The 13,725-nt window shown below is 44.8% G+C and overlaps 1 protein-coding gene across 3 annotated transcripts in view; it reads right to left on the bottom strand.

The window, feature by feature from the left end:
- Positions 1–13,725, bottom strand: part of ME3 (malic enzyme 3) — a 172,020-nt gene that overhangs the window by 29,732 nt on the left and 128,563 nt on the right. For all 3 annotated transcript variants that reach the window (XM_084773388.1, XM_084773387.1, XM_084773389.1), the window contains one exon: positions 9,736–9,839. In XM_084773388.1, coding sequence (XP_084629514.1) covers positions 9,736–9,839 — 104 coding nt within the window. The remainder of the gene's footprint in view (positions 1–9,735; positions 9,840–13,725) is intronic.

The following is a 13,725-nucleotide window of genomic DNA, read 5'->3' as shown; positions in this document are numbered from 1 at the left end:
AGGCACAGGAAGGGTTCAGCAAGGGCAGTGATCCTAGGAACCACAGAGGTAGAAGCCTACAGGGTAACTACCTGCTCCATGACCCATGTGGTAGGCTATAGTCAGGAGAATTACGTGATGCTGTCCAGTAAAACAGGGATCCAGCAGTGTCCACTGAGTCACTGTTTGAAGAGCGCTGGTGACCTTTGTTCTGTGGAGTGGTGAAAGGGAGCCATGATGCCTGATGAGGTTAGTGTGGAAAATGGAAGCGCAGTGTCAGCGATTATGCATTTGTAAGAAGTTTGGTATCAGAGTGGGTGTGGATGGGGCAGCCACCAGGGGATGCAAGACGGAAAGATAGATTTGTTTTGGAGACGGGAGTATACACAGGAGATAAAGAAGCTGGACAGGGGGAGAGGTAAGAGATAAGAGACACACGGATGAAATGAAGGGGGAGAGGTTGGGAAAGCTCCTAAGAAGCTGGGAGGAGGTAGGAGCTCGCCCGGCTGACGTGTGAAGATGTGGTCAGATATCATGAAGCAGACATGAGTTGTCTCACTACAGTTCACCCACAGACATATATGAGGGGGTGACTGCTCTAGAGGTCAAAGGGAAGCAGAGGTTGAAGAGGGCTTCACAAGAATGCCAGGGAAGCGAATCCATAAGCAAGGCAGCAGGAAGCCGTGGATTAGACGGTGGGCCCAGTGAGGCTAAAGAAAGAGAGGGCAAAGTGGAATGGAGGACAGTGAACACCTTCAAGCACGCCCAGGACCATTTCATGGGCTGTGAGTTGCGCTTTGTGAATAGCCAATGGGCAGAAGACAGACTCAGCTTCTAGTGCTATGTAAGGTAGAGATTTCAAACACAGGACTGACCGAGCTTGATGGTCACTGGAGGTGATTTTGTCGCACGGTGACTCTGCTCAGTGAGGCACTAGTGGATGAGGTTCCAACCTGGAATGTGAAAGAAGACTTCAGAGGTCTTCTCTCCTTCTGAGCTCCCAGACTGGGAAAGTCCCCCTGTGCCTGCCTGGAAGCCAGACTAGTGGGCTCCTCACACTGACAATCTGACCTCATTAGGGGGAAATCCCATTGACCAGTAAGACAGTCTCAGGAAGCAGCAATTTCCAGCAAGCATCTCAAGATAACATGGCCACTCCTCAGTCATTATGAGGGGCAAGTCTGGGCCAGACAGAAAACACTTTGCAGCTGGATTTCCTCCTGAATTTCCCTGTTTGACTCAGTTCCTAGGCAAGCACATGGGGCACCAATAATCTCAAAGCTAGGAAGAGGGTGGTGGCTGACTGCTGACCTTTCAACCCTCAAAGGTCAGGGGTCAAGCCTGAGCTTTTTTTTTTTCCTTCCCTTTCTGTAAGTTACAGCAACTCACTCCACAAACTACTGTTCACAAAGAAAAACATTCTTTTCTCTCAACTACATGGAGTCTCACAGATAACAGACCTCATTTTTCTGAGGACTGTGTGTTCCAGTCAATCATCGTGAACCTGCTGGTGTCCTCCACAAAGCCTCTCTGATTGTTTGTATGGCTCCTCTTGAGGCACCGGTACAGTTATGCCTTGACCTTTCTCAGGGTCAGAACCTCTCACATAGAACTAGCTGTGTTCCACTACGAGTTACGACAGCTGCTCTTGAGCTAGAAGATGATAAGGTGGGAAGCAAGACTGCATTTGGTGACTTTCAGCACACAGTGTGTGAAGACCATCTTGAAATGGTACAAGAAGAGCTTAGAGACAAACAGTGCTCTTCCCACAGGCTTTGAAAGTGAAAACACAATCCTTACACTTTCATCGTGGTCTGGATGCCAGAATCTCGAGGGCTTTCTCTCGTTTGTGTTGCCTTAAAAAATTATCACAAGAACCCTAGAGCACACATGCCTCATCTTTTCCCTTGGCGTTAGGTTGAGCTGGCTGAGGTTTGAGGTTGGTTGAGAGCTGGGTGAGGGTGGGTTTGGGGTGTGGGGGGGTGCTCATCTCTGGTGAGTGATGGAACAGTTGGACACCTGTGGTCAAGAAGGAGGAGTCAGGGAGAACCAGATGACTAACCTGAATGATGATGAAGTAAGGGGATGGCTCATTCACCACTGGAAGCCAGAGTGTCTTGAATGGTAACTGATGTCTGCTCCTTCTACAGTGCCCTTCTGAAGAGGACAGGTAGACACTAACCTTGCCTTTGAACAAGACAGAGAATAAAGCTAAGTGGAACAGTTTTAATAAGATCTCTCTCTCTCTCTTACTTTCTTTGTCTATTAAGGGGGTGTCTGGAGAATGCCGAGCTGCCTTTCTTTTCATGTGATGGCATAGCAGTAGAAAATACTCCTTAAAAGGTGAGTTCTGCAGTTAGACCATCTGTGTTCACAACTCAGCTCCACTGTTAAGCGGAGCTGTGACCCTGAGCAGTTTCCCTAACTTCCTGGGCCTTGGGTCTCTCTCATCTCTGCTGCAGTCCCCATTGTTTTGGATGCCTGAGCTAGAGCAGTAGAGGGAAAAGATGAAGATCTCTCACTGCGACTTAAATTTTAGTGGTATGAGAGAACATTACACCTACTTCCTAGTCTAATAGAGTTTGAGTGAACATTGCCCATGGATTAAGGGTTAAGTCTCCAAGGTGGAACTGCTGGTAAGTGACTTTTAGGAGATGGGGCTTTATGTCCTTAGAAAATGGGGCACTTTCCATCCAAGGTAAGTGTGAGACATGGCTCATCTTCTTCTTTCTGGCCATGAGACAAGTGGTGTGCTATACAACATACTCAGAGCCATGGCAGTACCTCTATCAGATGCTCACAGCAGTAGGTCTGCCTAATCTTGAACTGGAATCTCCCAAACTATGAACTAAAAGTTATCGTCTCCATAATTATTCCTAGTATTTCATTAGAGTGATGAAGAGCTGACTAACTTAGGCTTGCTGACAGTGTTAACTGGGTTAAAGCAAGGGAATTGCTTATTGTCCATAGGCATCTAGATTAGACCAGTCTCCAGTTTACCAAGAGGGTGAATAGATATTTGCCTAATAATTAGACTTTTTTTTTTAAAGACTGAGAAATGATCTCTGGGAGCACTGTTATTTAACTCATATTTAAAGTTTTTTTTAGTTATAAAAGAAGTATCTGTGCATAAATAAATAAGCATGACAAAATGAATAATTTGGTAAACAAAATCCCAGGCAATCTCATTCTATAGTGGTAATCACTATTAATAATTTGCTCTATATGCATTCAGACAATTCTTTCCCTATGTACTGGTTAATTTACCACAACCTAGAGTTACGTGAGAAGGAAGCCTCAGTTGTGAGATTATTTAGATCATTCATACTGGCCTGTGGGCATGTCTGTGGGGAACTGCCTTGACTGTGACCCAGCCCACTGCTGGTGGTACCATTCCCTAAGCAGGAAGCCCTGGGTTGTATAAAAGTGGAGGAGACTGGTGGGGCAGTAGCTGGGCGAGATCCCACCCATGATTTAGTTCTCTCTCTGCTCTTGACTGTGGATGTGATATGTCTAGTTTATTGAGATCCTGCCCTGACTTCTGCTCAATGATGGACCATGACCTGGAAACTGTAAGCCAAATAAACTCTTTCTCCCCCTCCCCTATTTTGCTTTTGGTCAGGACATTTCATCATGTCAACGGAAATGAAACTAGATCACTGTGTACCAGAGTTATTAGGGGAGCTTCAAACCAGACATTCCTGTCTCAATTTAAACACTCTGCAATTTTTATAAGCACCCCCCAGTGATCAGAAAAAATAGTTAATGTGGGGGAGTGTGGTTCAGCATTGACGCATCTCCTTTATTTGGCCCTCCGCTCTATTCTGCAGCAGATAAGGAGTGAGGAAAGGGGATTGGGTGTGCCCAAGAAAATATAATTGTTCCCATTTCATGGAAAAAGGAGAGGGGAGAAACTTGGTTTAGTTCTGGAAATATCCTGAGCACACGGAGGACAAGAGGAGCCTACATTAGCCTCTGACTTACTGTTGAGCTGTAGGGGTTGCAGGCCCAGCTAGAGTAAATGCTTATGAAGCCAGCAGCCTAGGCCACAGAGCCTCATAGATCCAAGATGGATTAGGTATAGCATTTCACATGTGCTACCCACCTTACTACCTGCTCAGGGCAGACAATGCCATGATGACACTCTTCCCTGTTGGACACAAAGTCCCTAATAGTTGAAGCTAGAACAAGGAATGAGATGATTTACTTCTTTTCCTCTCCATTTCCACCAACAATATCCCAGTCTAATCTTAACTTTCATAGAGTACTTGAGCACAGTTCAGGCAGGGGTGGGGAAGAGTCATACTCTCATCCTTTCCTTCTGCCTCAGTGGCCACAGTCATTCCCTCAACTTTAATATTTATGGGCTGGAGGCTCAGCTTTTATAATTCCACTATAGCACTCACTCTTCTTGAACTCCTAACTTATGTAGACACCGAGCCAAAGAAAGGGTGGAAGGTCAGGCTGTCTAAACACAAGCAGATACATATGAAAAGTGTTTGAATACAATATTTTTGAGAAGAGGATCAGGATGTTTTGATACAGGGTTCTATTATGTAGCCCAGGTTGGTCTTCAATTCATGATCCACATTCCTCACCTTAGTGAGTGCTGGGATTGCAGGCATGTGTTTTCATGCCTGTCTGAGTGCAGGGATCTTTACATATATTCAGACTAAATATAGCAAACGCTAGGTAAAATGCTTCTTTCTTGCTTTCGATAATTCATTAATTTCTTTCTTCCCTTCTTTTGTTTGATAACTCACTAATTCTAGACACACACACACACACACACACACACACACACACACACACACACGTAAGCCAATACATATTCCAATATGTATATTCACAGGTATGAGATCATCCACTGGAGCATAGGAAAACTAACAGTGGCTGCAGACAAAAAACAAAACAAAATAAAATAATTCTGCCTCTCCCAGTAACTATCAGCTGCCACTCCTCAGTAATGGGTGGGTCCTGGAGAGTCACTTCCTCATTTCTGCTGGCTGATACTGTGTAGGTAACCATAGCTGCTATGAGTTCACAGATGGGCTAACTCCGTTGTGCATAGGAAGCATTACTGCATAGCATGCCCTTCTAGCCTCTGGCCTTTACATTTCTTTTGCCTTTAGATATCATTCTTTTCGGAAAAAATATTATTTTATGAGTATGACCATGTAAGCCTGTGGACAGCAAGCATTCCTGCTCCCACAAAAGCCAGAACAGCATTCGATCCCTGGAGGAACTGCAATTACAGACAATTGTGAGGCACTGTCTGGGGGCTGGGAATCAAAGCCCAGTCTTCTGGAGCAGCAGCCAGTGCTCTTAATCATGGCGTCATCTCTTTAGCTCCCAGGTACCATTCTTAAGAAAGCCTGATAACTTCTCTTTGGTGTTCTTGGAATTATGGACTGACATATTGAAAGTCAGGAGAACCCACATGAAAAGCCATGGGAAGAGGCCGAGTCTCTGAGAATGTGAGGAAAAGCTAAATTTAACATTTCTAGAGTAGCCGAGTGCAGTAACATGCAGTGATCTCTGGTAAGACCGTTCAGTGAGCCAACCAATTAAGTCATTCAGCTTGCAACAGTCAAGAGCCAGTGATGTACCCAAGAAAAAACTTAAATCCCAGCTCTACTAACTGTTAGGATTGTTGTTACTATGTTTAGCCGAGGGAAACATAGAAACTGAATCACACTGAGATGCTCCTGACTGCTAAGGAAGAACTCTACCATCAAAGCACCTAGACCTTCAGATTGCTTTTAGTTGATTCTAGAAATCATGGCTTTTGGAGCTTGTACAGCTGAGCAATGCATTAGCTTACTAGCTTTGCTGGGGATGACAGCTTAGACTAGTGGTTCTCAGCCTTCCTAGTGCTGTGGCCTTTTAATACAGTTCCTCATGTTGTGTTGCCCTCAGCCATAAAATTGTTTTCACTGCTACTTCATAACTATAATTTTGCTACTGTTATGAATCATAATGTAAATATCTGATACGTGACTCCTGTGAAAGGGGTCATGACCCACAGGTTGACAACTGCTTGCTTAGACCGAAGCCACCTACGAGGGAAGAACTGCTTTTCTTCTGTTCAATGGAAGATAGCTAGCTGCCAGCTTAGTTAGCTATTTGTTGGGAAAAGAAACTTAAAGACACAAGTCATAAGACTTTTCACTCAGTAACTCTAGATTGATAGAACTGAAGATGTCTGCTCACAACAGTCCAATGGGCTTTTGTTTGTTTGTTTGTTTTTGAGACTACTCAAAATTTGTGTCTTCCCAGGAACTTCTAACTGCCCTGGCACCCACCTTTCTTTGTTCTCTCTCAATCTGATGAGGGCCCAGTACAGATAGCAAGTTTTCATACATTTGAATGGAAACCTTTGGGTCACCCACCAAACATAAGGACAGAAGCAAGTGAGATGAGCTACAAAGGGGGACTAGGATGGGGTTCCACTCAGGTTGAAAGTGTGCCGGGAGTACATGACAGAGCGCAGGAGCCTGGCTCCAGAGGAGCAGGGATGCACATCAAGGTTGAAAGGTAGCATTAGAGGTGAGCCTATGGAGTGGTTGACTTCAGGAATGGGGATCCAAAGCTTTCTATACTGTGAACCTTCTCTCTCTCTCTCTCTCTCTCTCTCTCTCTCTCTCTCTCTCACTCTCTCTCTCTCTCTCACACACACACACACATACAGAGAGAGAGAGAGAGAGAGACAGACAGACAGACAGACAGACAGACAGACCGAGACAGAAAGAGAGAGAAAGAGAAGCAGAGACACAAAGAGAGAGAGAGAGAGAGAGAGAGAGAGAGAGAGAGAGAGAGAGAGAGAGAGACATAGGCCTTTTATAGAGCTAAAAAGGTAGAGGGCTTCATTGTACAGTAAGAGTCTTTATAATTTAGGCATTTTCCCTGTTACTGAAGCCCAAGCAGCTTAAGAATCTATACATTTAAAATTTGTGGAACTAATGGGAAAGGAGGTGGCTTCACTTCCTGTCCTGCCTAAAGGCTGAAGCTGCTGGGAACATCAGATATCTGTTAAATCAGATAGATTTGGGTTTCCAGGTGCAATCTTAAGATAGAGAATTCCCTGAAAGTAACAGAAATAAGAAATATAAACAAACACCATTGAGGACAACCTGCCACAGCAGGATATGATAACCTTGAACTACTGATCCTCTCCCTCCACCTCCTAAATGTTGGGATTACAGTTGTGTGCTGCCATGACTGGTTCACATGGCTCTAGAGATTGGACTCAGGGCTGCTGAGCATGCTAGGCAAAGCACCTTACTAACCCAGCTACATCTCAGCCCTGTGGTTCACAGACTTATGTGGATATCCCCTTGCCTTGGTGTGTCTTCCACAGTGGCTAACCTTCAGCATACGAACTGAGCCTTATCAGTATTCCTCACCCAGAATCTACAGACACGTCAGTTAGTAGGGAAGGGTAAAAGAGGAAGCTTTTTTGTTGGTAGGATGTTTGAGCAAAGATGAGGAGATTGAAGGCAGGAGTCATGCTTTCCCAAGGCTCTTTCTTAAAATATAGTGTGTTTGGCTTCAGGGCTTCTGACTCACCCTTAGGTCATGCATTCCATCTCTGGCCTCGTACATTCTCAAGAGTACCTGAGGAGACCAGCTCATTTTTCCACCTACAGTATCTACAGAAACATCTGTTCTAGCTTGCTAGAAAGTCAAAACAATGACGTGTCAACCCATCATCTCTGCTGAAGGACACATTCCTGTTGGCTGATGTACATACTCTTCCCAATGGGTTCACCCTGGACTGCCTGTGTGCCTGTGGAGCTGTGCATTGTTGTGGATGATGATTTGAGGAGTCTCTTGCATCCTAGTTTATTTAACCTTGTCACATGAATAGCAAAGACTTGTCTTTGGGGAATCATGGAATGGCCACTGACTCACAAGCAAGCAATGATCCCTGGAAACAGGAAGCAAAAAGTAGGCTCTAAGGCGATTTCACTTCTTTTGCTCAGGTCACAAAGAGTTATAGAAAGAGCCTGTACGAGGGGTTGGCAGACTGGGTTCACCTGACAGTTCTGAAAGGTGACAATGACCTTGTCATCTCAGGGCCCCAACTTCTTCATTAAAGCAAACATGATGATAGTGCCCACCCTTTCAGCTACATGGCGTTCTTAAAAGGTCAAACTACAGTAACAGAGTGGGAAGACTCATTTAAGAGCATGTGTGGCTTGAGCCCATTCATACTATTACCCCCAAAACACAAGCAACACATACATCCTAGAGTTCCTTCCATGACAGAGAACTCATATCCAGAATTCAGTGTATTGTGGCACTTACTTGGTGACCACAGTGGCCTTTGCTGGCATTGCACCCATTGGTTCTCCAATGGACATATAGAAACAAGTCCAATCCTGTTCTGGGGGAATGGCTTTCAGATGTCCAGAAATAGTCCTGGTCCTTGATATAGGCCTCTAAGCCTTCTCAGCACCAAAGCAAACATTTCTTTCCCTGCATTGTCATGGCTGTTGTCAATGGCCCTCAGTGTAATTTGTCTGGACTTGAAGGTGGCATTTAAGATACTCTGGAAGATGCTGTGGTTTTATGACTGCACCAACCTGTGAATTAGTTTCTTTGGTTGCCCCATCCCAGTGGTGCATTTCTTCTGTAATCTCTACTGTAAACATGTAGCTCTCAGAGCACACTCTAGTTCAATCAGTTTATTCTACCTGGTACCCAATGCAATGAGTTACCAGGACTCATGGTCTACTGATCTTATAACTTTCCTCATCCCCTACTAACTCCTGCTTCTCCACATCATTATTTTCCTTCTTCCTCAGCCTAGACCTTTGGGACACCATTGCCTTCGTTCCCTTGAACAAATCTCAACTTCCTTCTTGCCTGGAAAAATCCCGAGCACGATGCATCTATCTCATCACCATTTTCACTTACCCGACCCTGCATTCTGTGTCTCAAAGCCCAAGCTTCTCCAGGTGTGCATTTGATTCCCCGATCCTCTAGCTTACTCAAATTTCCGCTTCCATCCTATGCCCCATTATTAATTTTCTCTTTTCTGCAGCATCCTTCCAATCCCATAGGTAATTTTTTTCCTCTTTTCAAGAGAGAACAAAACATATTTTGTCTTCATAGGTCCACGGAATTGCAAAGCCGGAAGCTCTGGATTACCCAGTATGCGGAGGGCAGTACCAGAACTCCCTCTGCAGCAGGCCACCAAGTGTGGGTAGCCACGGTGGCTAGCAGAATAAGCAAGAGTGGAGGGTAGATCTGCCAGTGTTATACTGTCCAGTGAAGACACAAGCACTCATAAGTCTAGAAGGCTTGGATCTAGGGAGTCTGCTTTCCTGGCCTATTAACATTTCCCTAACCTGACCTAATGGGGGGGTGAGGGAGTGTGCGAAGACAAATATGGTGAGCTGCTTTTCAAAGCCATTTCATCGGGAAGGCAACATCTTTTCATCAGAAGAGCAGTGTCTGCATTGTATTCATGCACACTACCCTGGCAACTCAGACCACGAGTGTTTCCCTCCTGGGACAACAGATACTTAGCACCTTCATCTCACAGTGCCTTCTGGAAGGTAATCCTGGAGATGAGCCCACATGGCTTCCAGACTTTCAAGTGCACGAATCAAGTTGAAAATTTCAGGCCACCCTCAAAGCACATGCTTACAGCTACTTGCTTTTGTAATTCTTCCAAAGCCAGGGTGACTTGGCCATGGTACTCCTTAGGAGCAGCTCTCTCTAAAAGGGGCAGTGTGGTCCACTTACTTATCAGTCACAGCCTGCATGAATTCATCCAGGAGGTCATCATACTCCTTCCCACGGACGCGTTGGTGTTTCAGGCCAATGTACAGAGGGTCTCTGAGAAGCTCCTGGAATAGAGAGCATCTGCTTACTAAGCCTGCTCCACACTCCCTGGTTTATTACTGTTTTCTGTAAAGCAAGTGTCCAGATTTAGTGGGAAGGACTGGAGGTAGGAGGCGAGAAGAAAGTAAGAAGCTGCCTCAGCTCCCTACCTCGACCTAGGGGTAATCTCTGTCTGAGAGTGGATTCCCATGGAATCTCATCTTTAGGAATGAGCAATGCTTTGAGGTAGATAAGCCTCCACAGGACACAGTTGTTCAAGTCCTGGATGTAGGCTCTGGGTTTATTATAGGATTTCTCAGTAGTGTCACTATTTACATCTTGGCTTGAATTACTCTTTAATCTGAGAGCTGACCTACACATTATAGTACATTTAGCAACATCTCCGTATCCACTAGAACCCAGCAACGTCTCCAGTTGTGGCCATAAAAAAACGTCTTCTGATATTGCTACAGTTATTGAATATGCCCTCTGGGGTTGTCTGCCTAGCTTTGCCTTCCTAAGGTTAGAGACAAAATGTCATGGAAAACAAATGTTTTTTTTTTCTCCTCTTTGCAGGACCTATCATAGAGGGTTGTATTTAAGTTGGAAGATAAACCAATATTTACCTCAAATATCAACTGGTATGCTAATAGGTCATACAAAACACCTGTATGTTCAGGAGGTCATGGCATGGGGTCCACTCTGTAGCCATAGTACTGTCTGCTCCATTGCTGTTGTTTGCTGCTCATTTTTTTTTGAACATTAAATGAAGCCCAGGAGGAAGCTGCTAAGATTCCTCACACATTTGTGCAAAGAGTGAGCTGTCTGGTGGTACCACACGATGAAGTCGAGTATTCTAGTCACAGAGACAATAAGCATGTAATCTAGAAGAAATGGCAAATCTCAGCACAGCAGCTGACTGTTGACTCCCACCACATCTGCAAAGTCAAGGCTTCTGACCCTGCTGCCAATTTCCACCCGAGTCTGTCTGCAGATGCTGACGTTTTCATCACCCACACAGCGAGTTCCAGAGGTCACATAACATCTCTCTCAGAGGTGAATACACATTCAGGATTTCCAGCAGTAGAAGACTCTGAGGGCTCAGGAGGACAACCAGAGAACCAAGCCTGTTGGGGTGCTCCAAAGAACCTCACTATAGAGTATCACGTGCACAGGGTTTTGGAACTAATCCTTAGGGAAGCCATGTATACTCTGGGCCTCTTTTCCTATGAAGAATGAAGGAGCTGCATGAGGTACCATTTCTGGTCCCTTCTATTTGGACAAATGACCATCTTGTGCTTGGTCTCATCCACATACAGAGTGATGGCTGAGGGGCTCCTCTCTGCTGAGCCCTCGGAACTAGACCCTGGGGTGTCCCTCTTCTATGGAATCCCTGCTCTGTGTGTTTATTTTCCCAATGTCCATGGTGATTCAGGTTCAGGGATGTAGACAGCAGATGTTTTCCGTCAACAGGAAACTCAGAGGGATGTTCTGACACTGATTAAATTGCTGTTGCCTCAGAAGTTCTTTATTTTTTTAGTTTTTATTTTTATTTAATAGAGGCATGCACACTGGTGGTTTGGTTATTTGGATGTGAAACATCTCACGGCAACATCCTTTCTGCCCTGTGATAGACAATGGAAGTGATCAGGTCAAGTTCTCCTGTCCTACAGCCCAGAATTTCTCTCAGGGGAAATAAAACATTTATTTTGATTTCTTTGCGAGTTGTATATACCAGTATTGTATTCATATCATTTCAACCGCACAATCTCCCACTTCCAAATCCATCTCCCTCTCAACTCCCAATTTCATGAGCTCTTCTTTAATTATAAATATATACATACACACACACACATACATATATATGTATGTTTTCTTCAGAGTCCATTTAGTGTTGTGCTCATATATACTTGTAGTTAGGGCTGACCCCTTGGAATTGGAATTGGCTTGTCCTTAGAGAAAACTGGCTCTCATTCTCCTAGCAGCTTTTAATTGGCTGTAACTCTTCACCTATGAGTGAGGCCTTGGGAAATTTCCTCAATTCATTGGCATTTTAACTGGTGTTGTCACTGTGCAAGTCTTACAAACAGATGCATTTTTGACCAAGAGCTGTACTTTGGGAAATAACATAGCCAACTCATTTGAAGGGGGATAAATCATGTCTACCTAATGCTGGTTCACTTGGCAGCATTGGAGTCTCATGCTTGGAGCAAAACACTCAGGGGAGAAGCAGACACTTTGAATAGATGTAATACATGACTCATTAAAATGATCCATTACGCGACAGTGTTGAAACACGGACAACCAGACTCTTCCACCCAGGCCTGGCTCATTTATCTCCCTCATGCCTAGCAGAATGCCTGACACCCACTAAACACTCAATAAACTTTGTTAAATAAATAAAGAGAAAGTGTTCACAAATAACCTTAATTGAAAAAAGTAAGAGCAAAATTACAGGTGCATTATGATCCCAGCTAAGTAATATGTACATCTAGATATGCATATGTCGTAGGTAAATATTGAAAAGGGGCCACATACATAGTACTATGAGGAAAATGCCATTTCTTTTAAGAATTTGAATAATGTTTTAAAGTTACTTTAGTAATAAAAGTCAAGAGGTGATGTTGGCTTATAGACAACAGAATGCTGGTAGGGGTGTCCTAGGACAGGGCATCTTGGCTCTGATTAGAATCCATTGGGGCCAATTAAAGCCTCTGAGCTTAAGATTCCTGAAGTGGAAAAGAAGGCAGTGACAGAGGCTTCACTCTGCTACTATGAGGCTCAAATTAGGTGTAAGGTCCTGGCTCATGACTACTCCTTGTTCCTGATGGGTTTGTTACAAATTTAGGCCAACCTTGAACTTCACTTACGTTGGTGGGTGCTGTGCTGGACCTTCAACAGCAAAGGCTCCCCATGCACCTGCTGGAGACAGCTAGCATCCCTCAGGATACAATAGCTCAAATAAAAACTCAGGCTGTCCTTGCTCCAGCTCAGGATTAGCTGCTAAGACACTGACAAGGTGAAAGCCTCAATTAAGCCCAATTGTAACACAGCTGGAAGAATGACAGAAACAAGGTTTTTCTGTACTCGGCTACAGAGGCAGTGGTGCACTCTTTGAAGCTGAGGACAGCTTTAATAGCTGTTTGGTATAAACTTAAAACAGCTGGCTGGGGGTAGAGACCTTGGTTTAGAGAAAAACTTGAGGTCTGGCCTTGTTGAGCAGCTGGAAGACATGTGTCACCACCCAGCCCCATCTCATAGGCCACTCAGGAGGCCCAGCAAGAAGAGGTTTTAGAGATGGCAATATTGTTCTGTAGGGGATATCAGGTCTAAAGAGGTGCCATGGCCCCCTGCTTCTCTCTCTCTCTCTCTCTCTCTCTCTCTCTCTCTCTCTCTCTCTGTGGTTTTTTTGAGACAGAGATTCTGTGTAGCCTTGGCTGTCCTGGACTGGCTTTGTAAACCAGGCTGGCCTTGAACTCACAGAGATCTGCCTGCCTCTGCCTTCCCAAGGGCTGAGATTACAGGAGTGTGCCACCGTGCTCCACTATGGGCCCCTGCTTCTTCTTCTTCTTTTTTTTTTACTTTATTAATTTATTCTTGTTACATCTCAATAGTTATCCCATCCCTTGTATCCTCCCATTCTTCCCTCCCTCCCATTTTCCCCTTATTCCCCTCCCCTATGACTGTGACTGAGGGGGACCTCCTCCCCCTGTATATGCTCATAGGGTATCAAGTCTCTTCTTGGTAACCTGCTGTCCTCCCTCTGAGTGTCACCAGGTCTCCCCCTCCAGGGGATATGGTCAAAGTTGAGGCACCAGAGTATGTGAGAAAGTAATATCCCACTCTCCACTCTACTGTGGAGAGTGTTCTGTCCATTGTCTAGATCTGGGTAGGGGTTTAAGGTTTACCGCC

The sequence above is a fragment of the Acomys minous genome (genome assembly GCF_964271855.1).
Source record: "Acomys minous genome assembly, chromosome: 2".
NCBI classification, from domain to species: domain Eukaryota; kingdom Metazoa; phylum Chordata; class Mammalia; order Rodentia; family Muridae; genus Acomys; species Acomys minous.
Note: the sequence above shows the minus strand (reverse complement) of the source record. Positions and strands in the feature narration are given on the sequence as shown.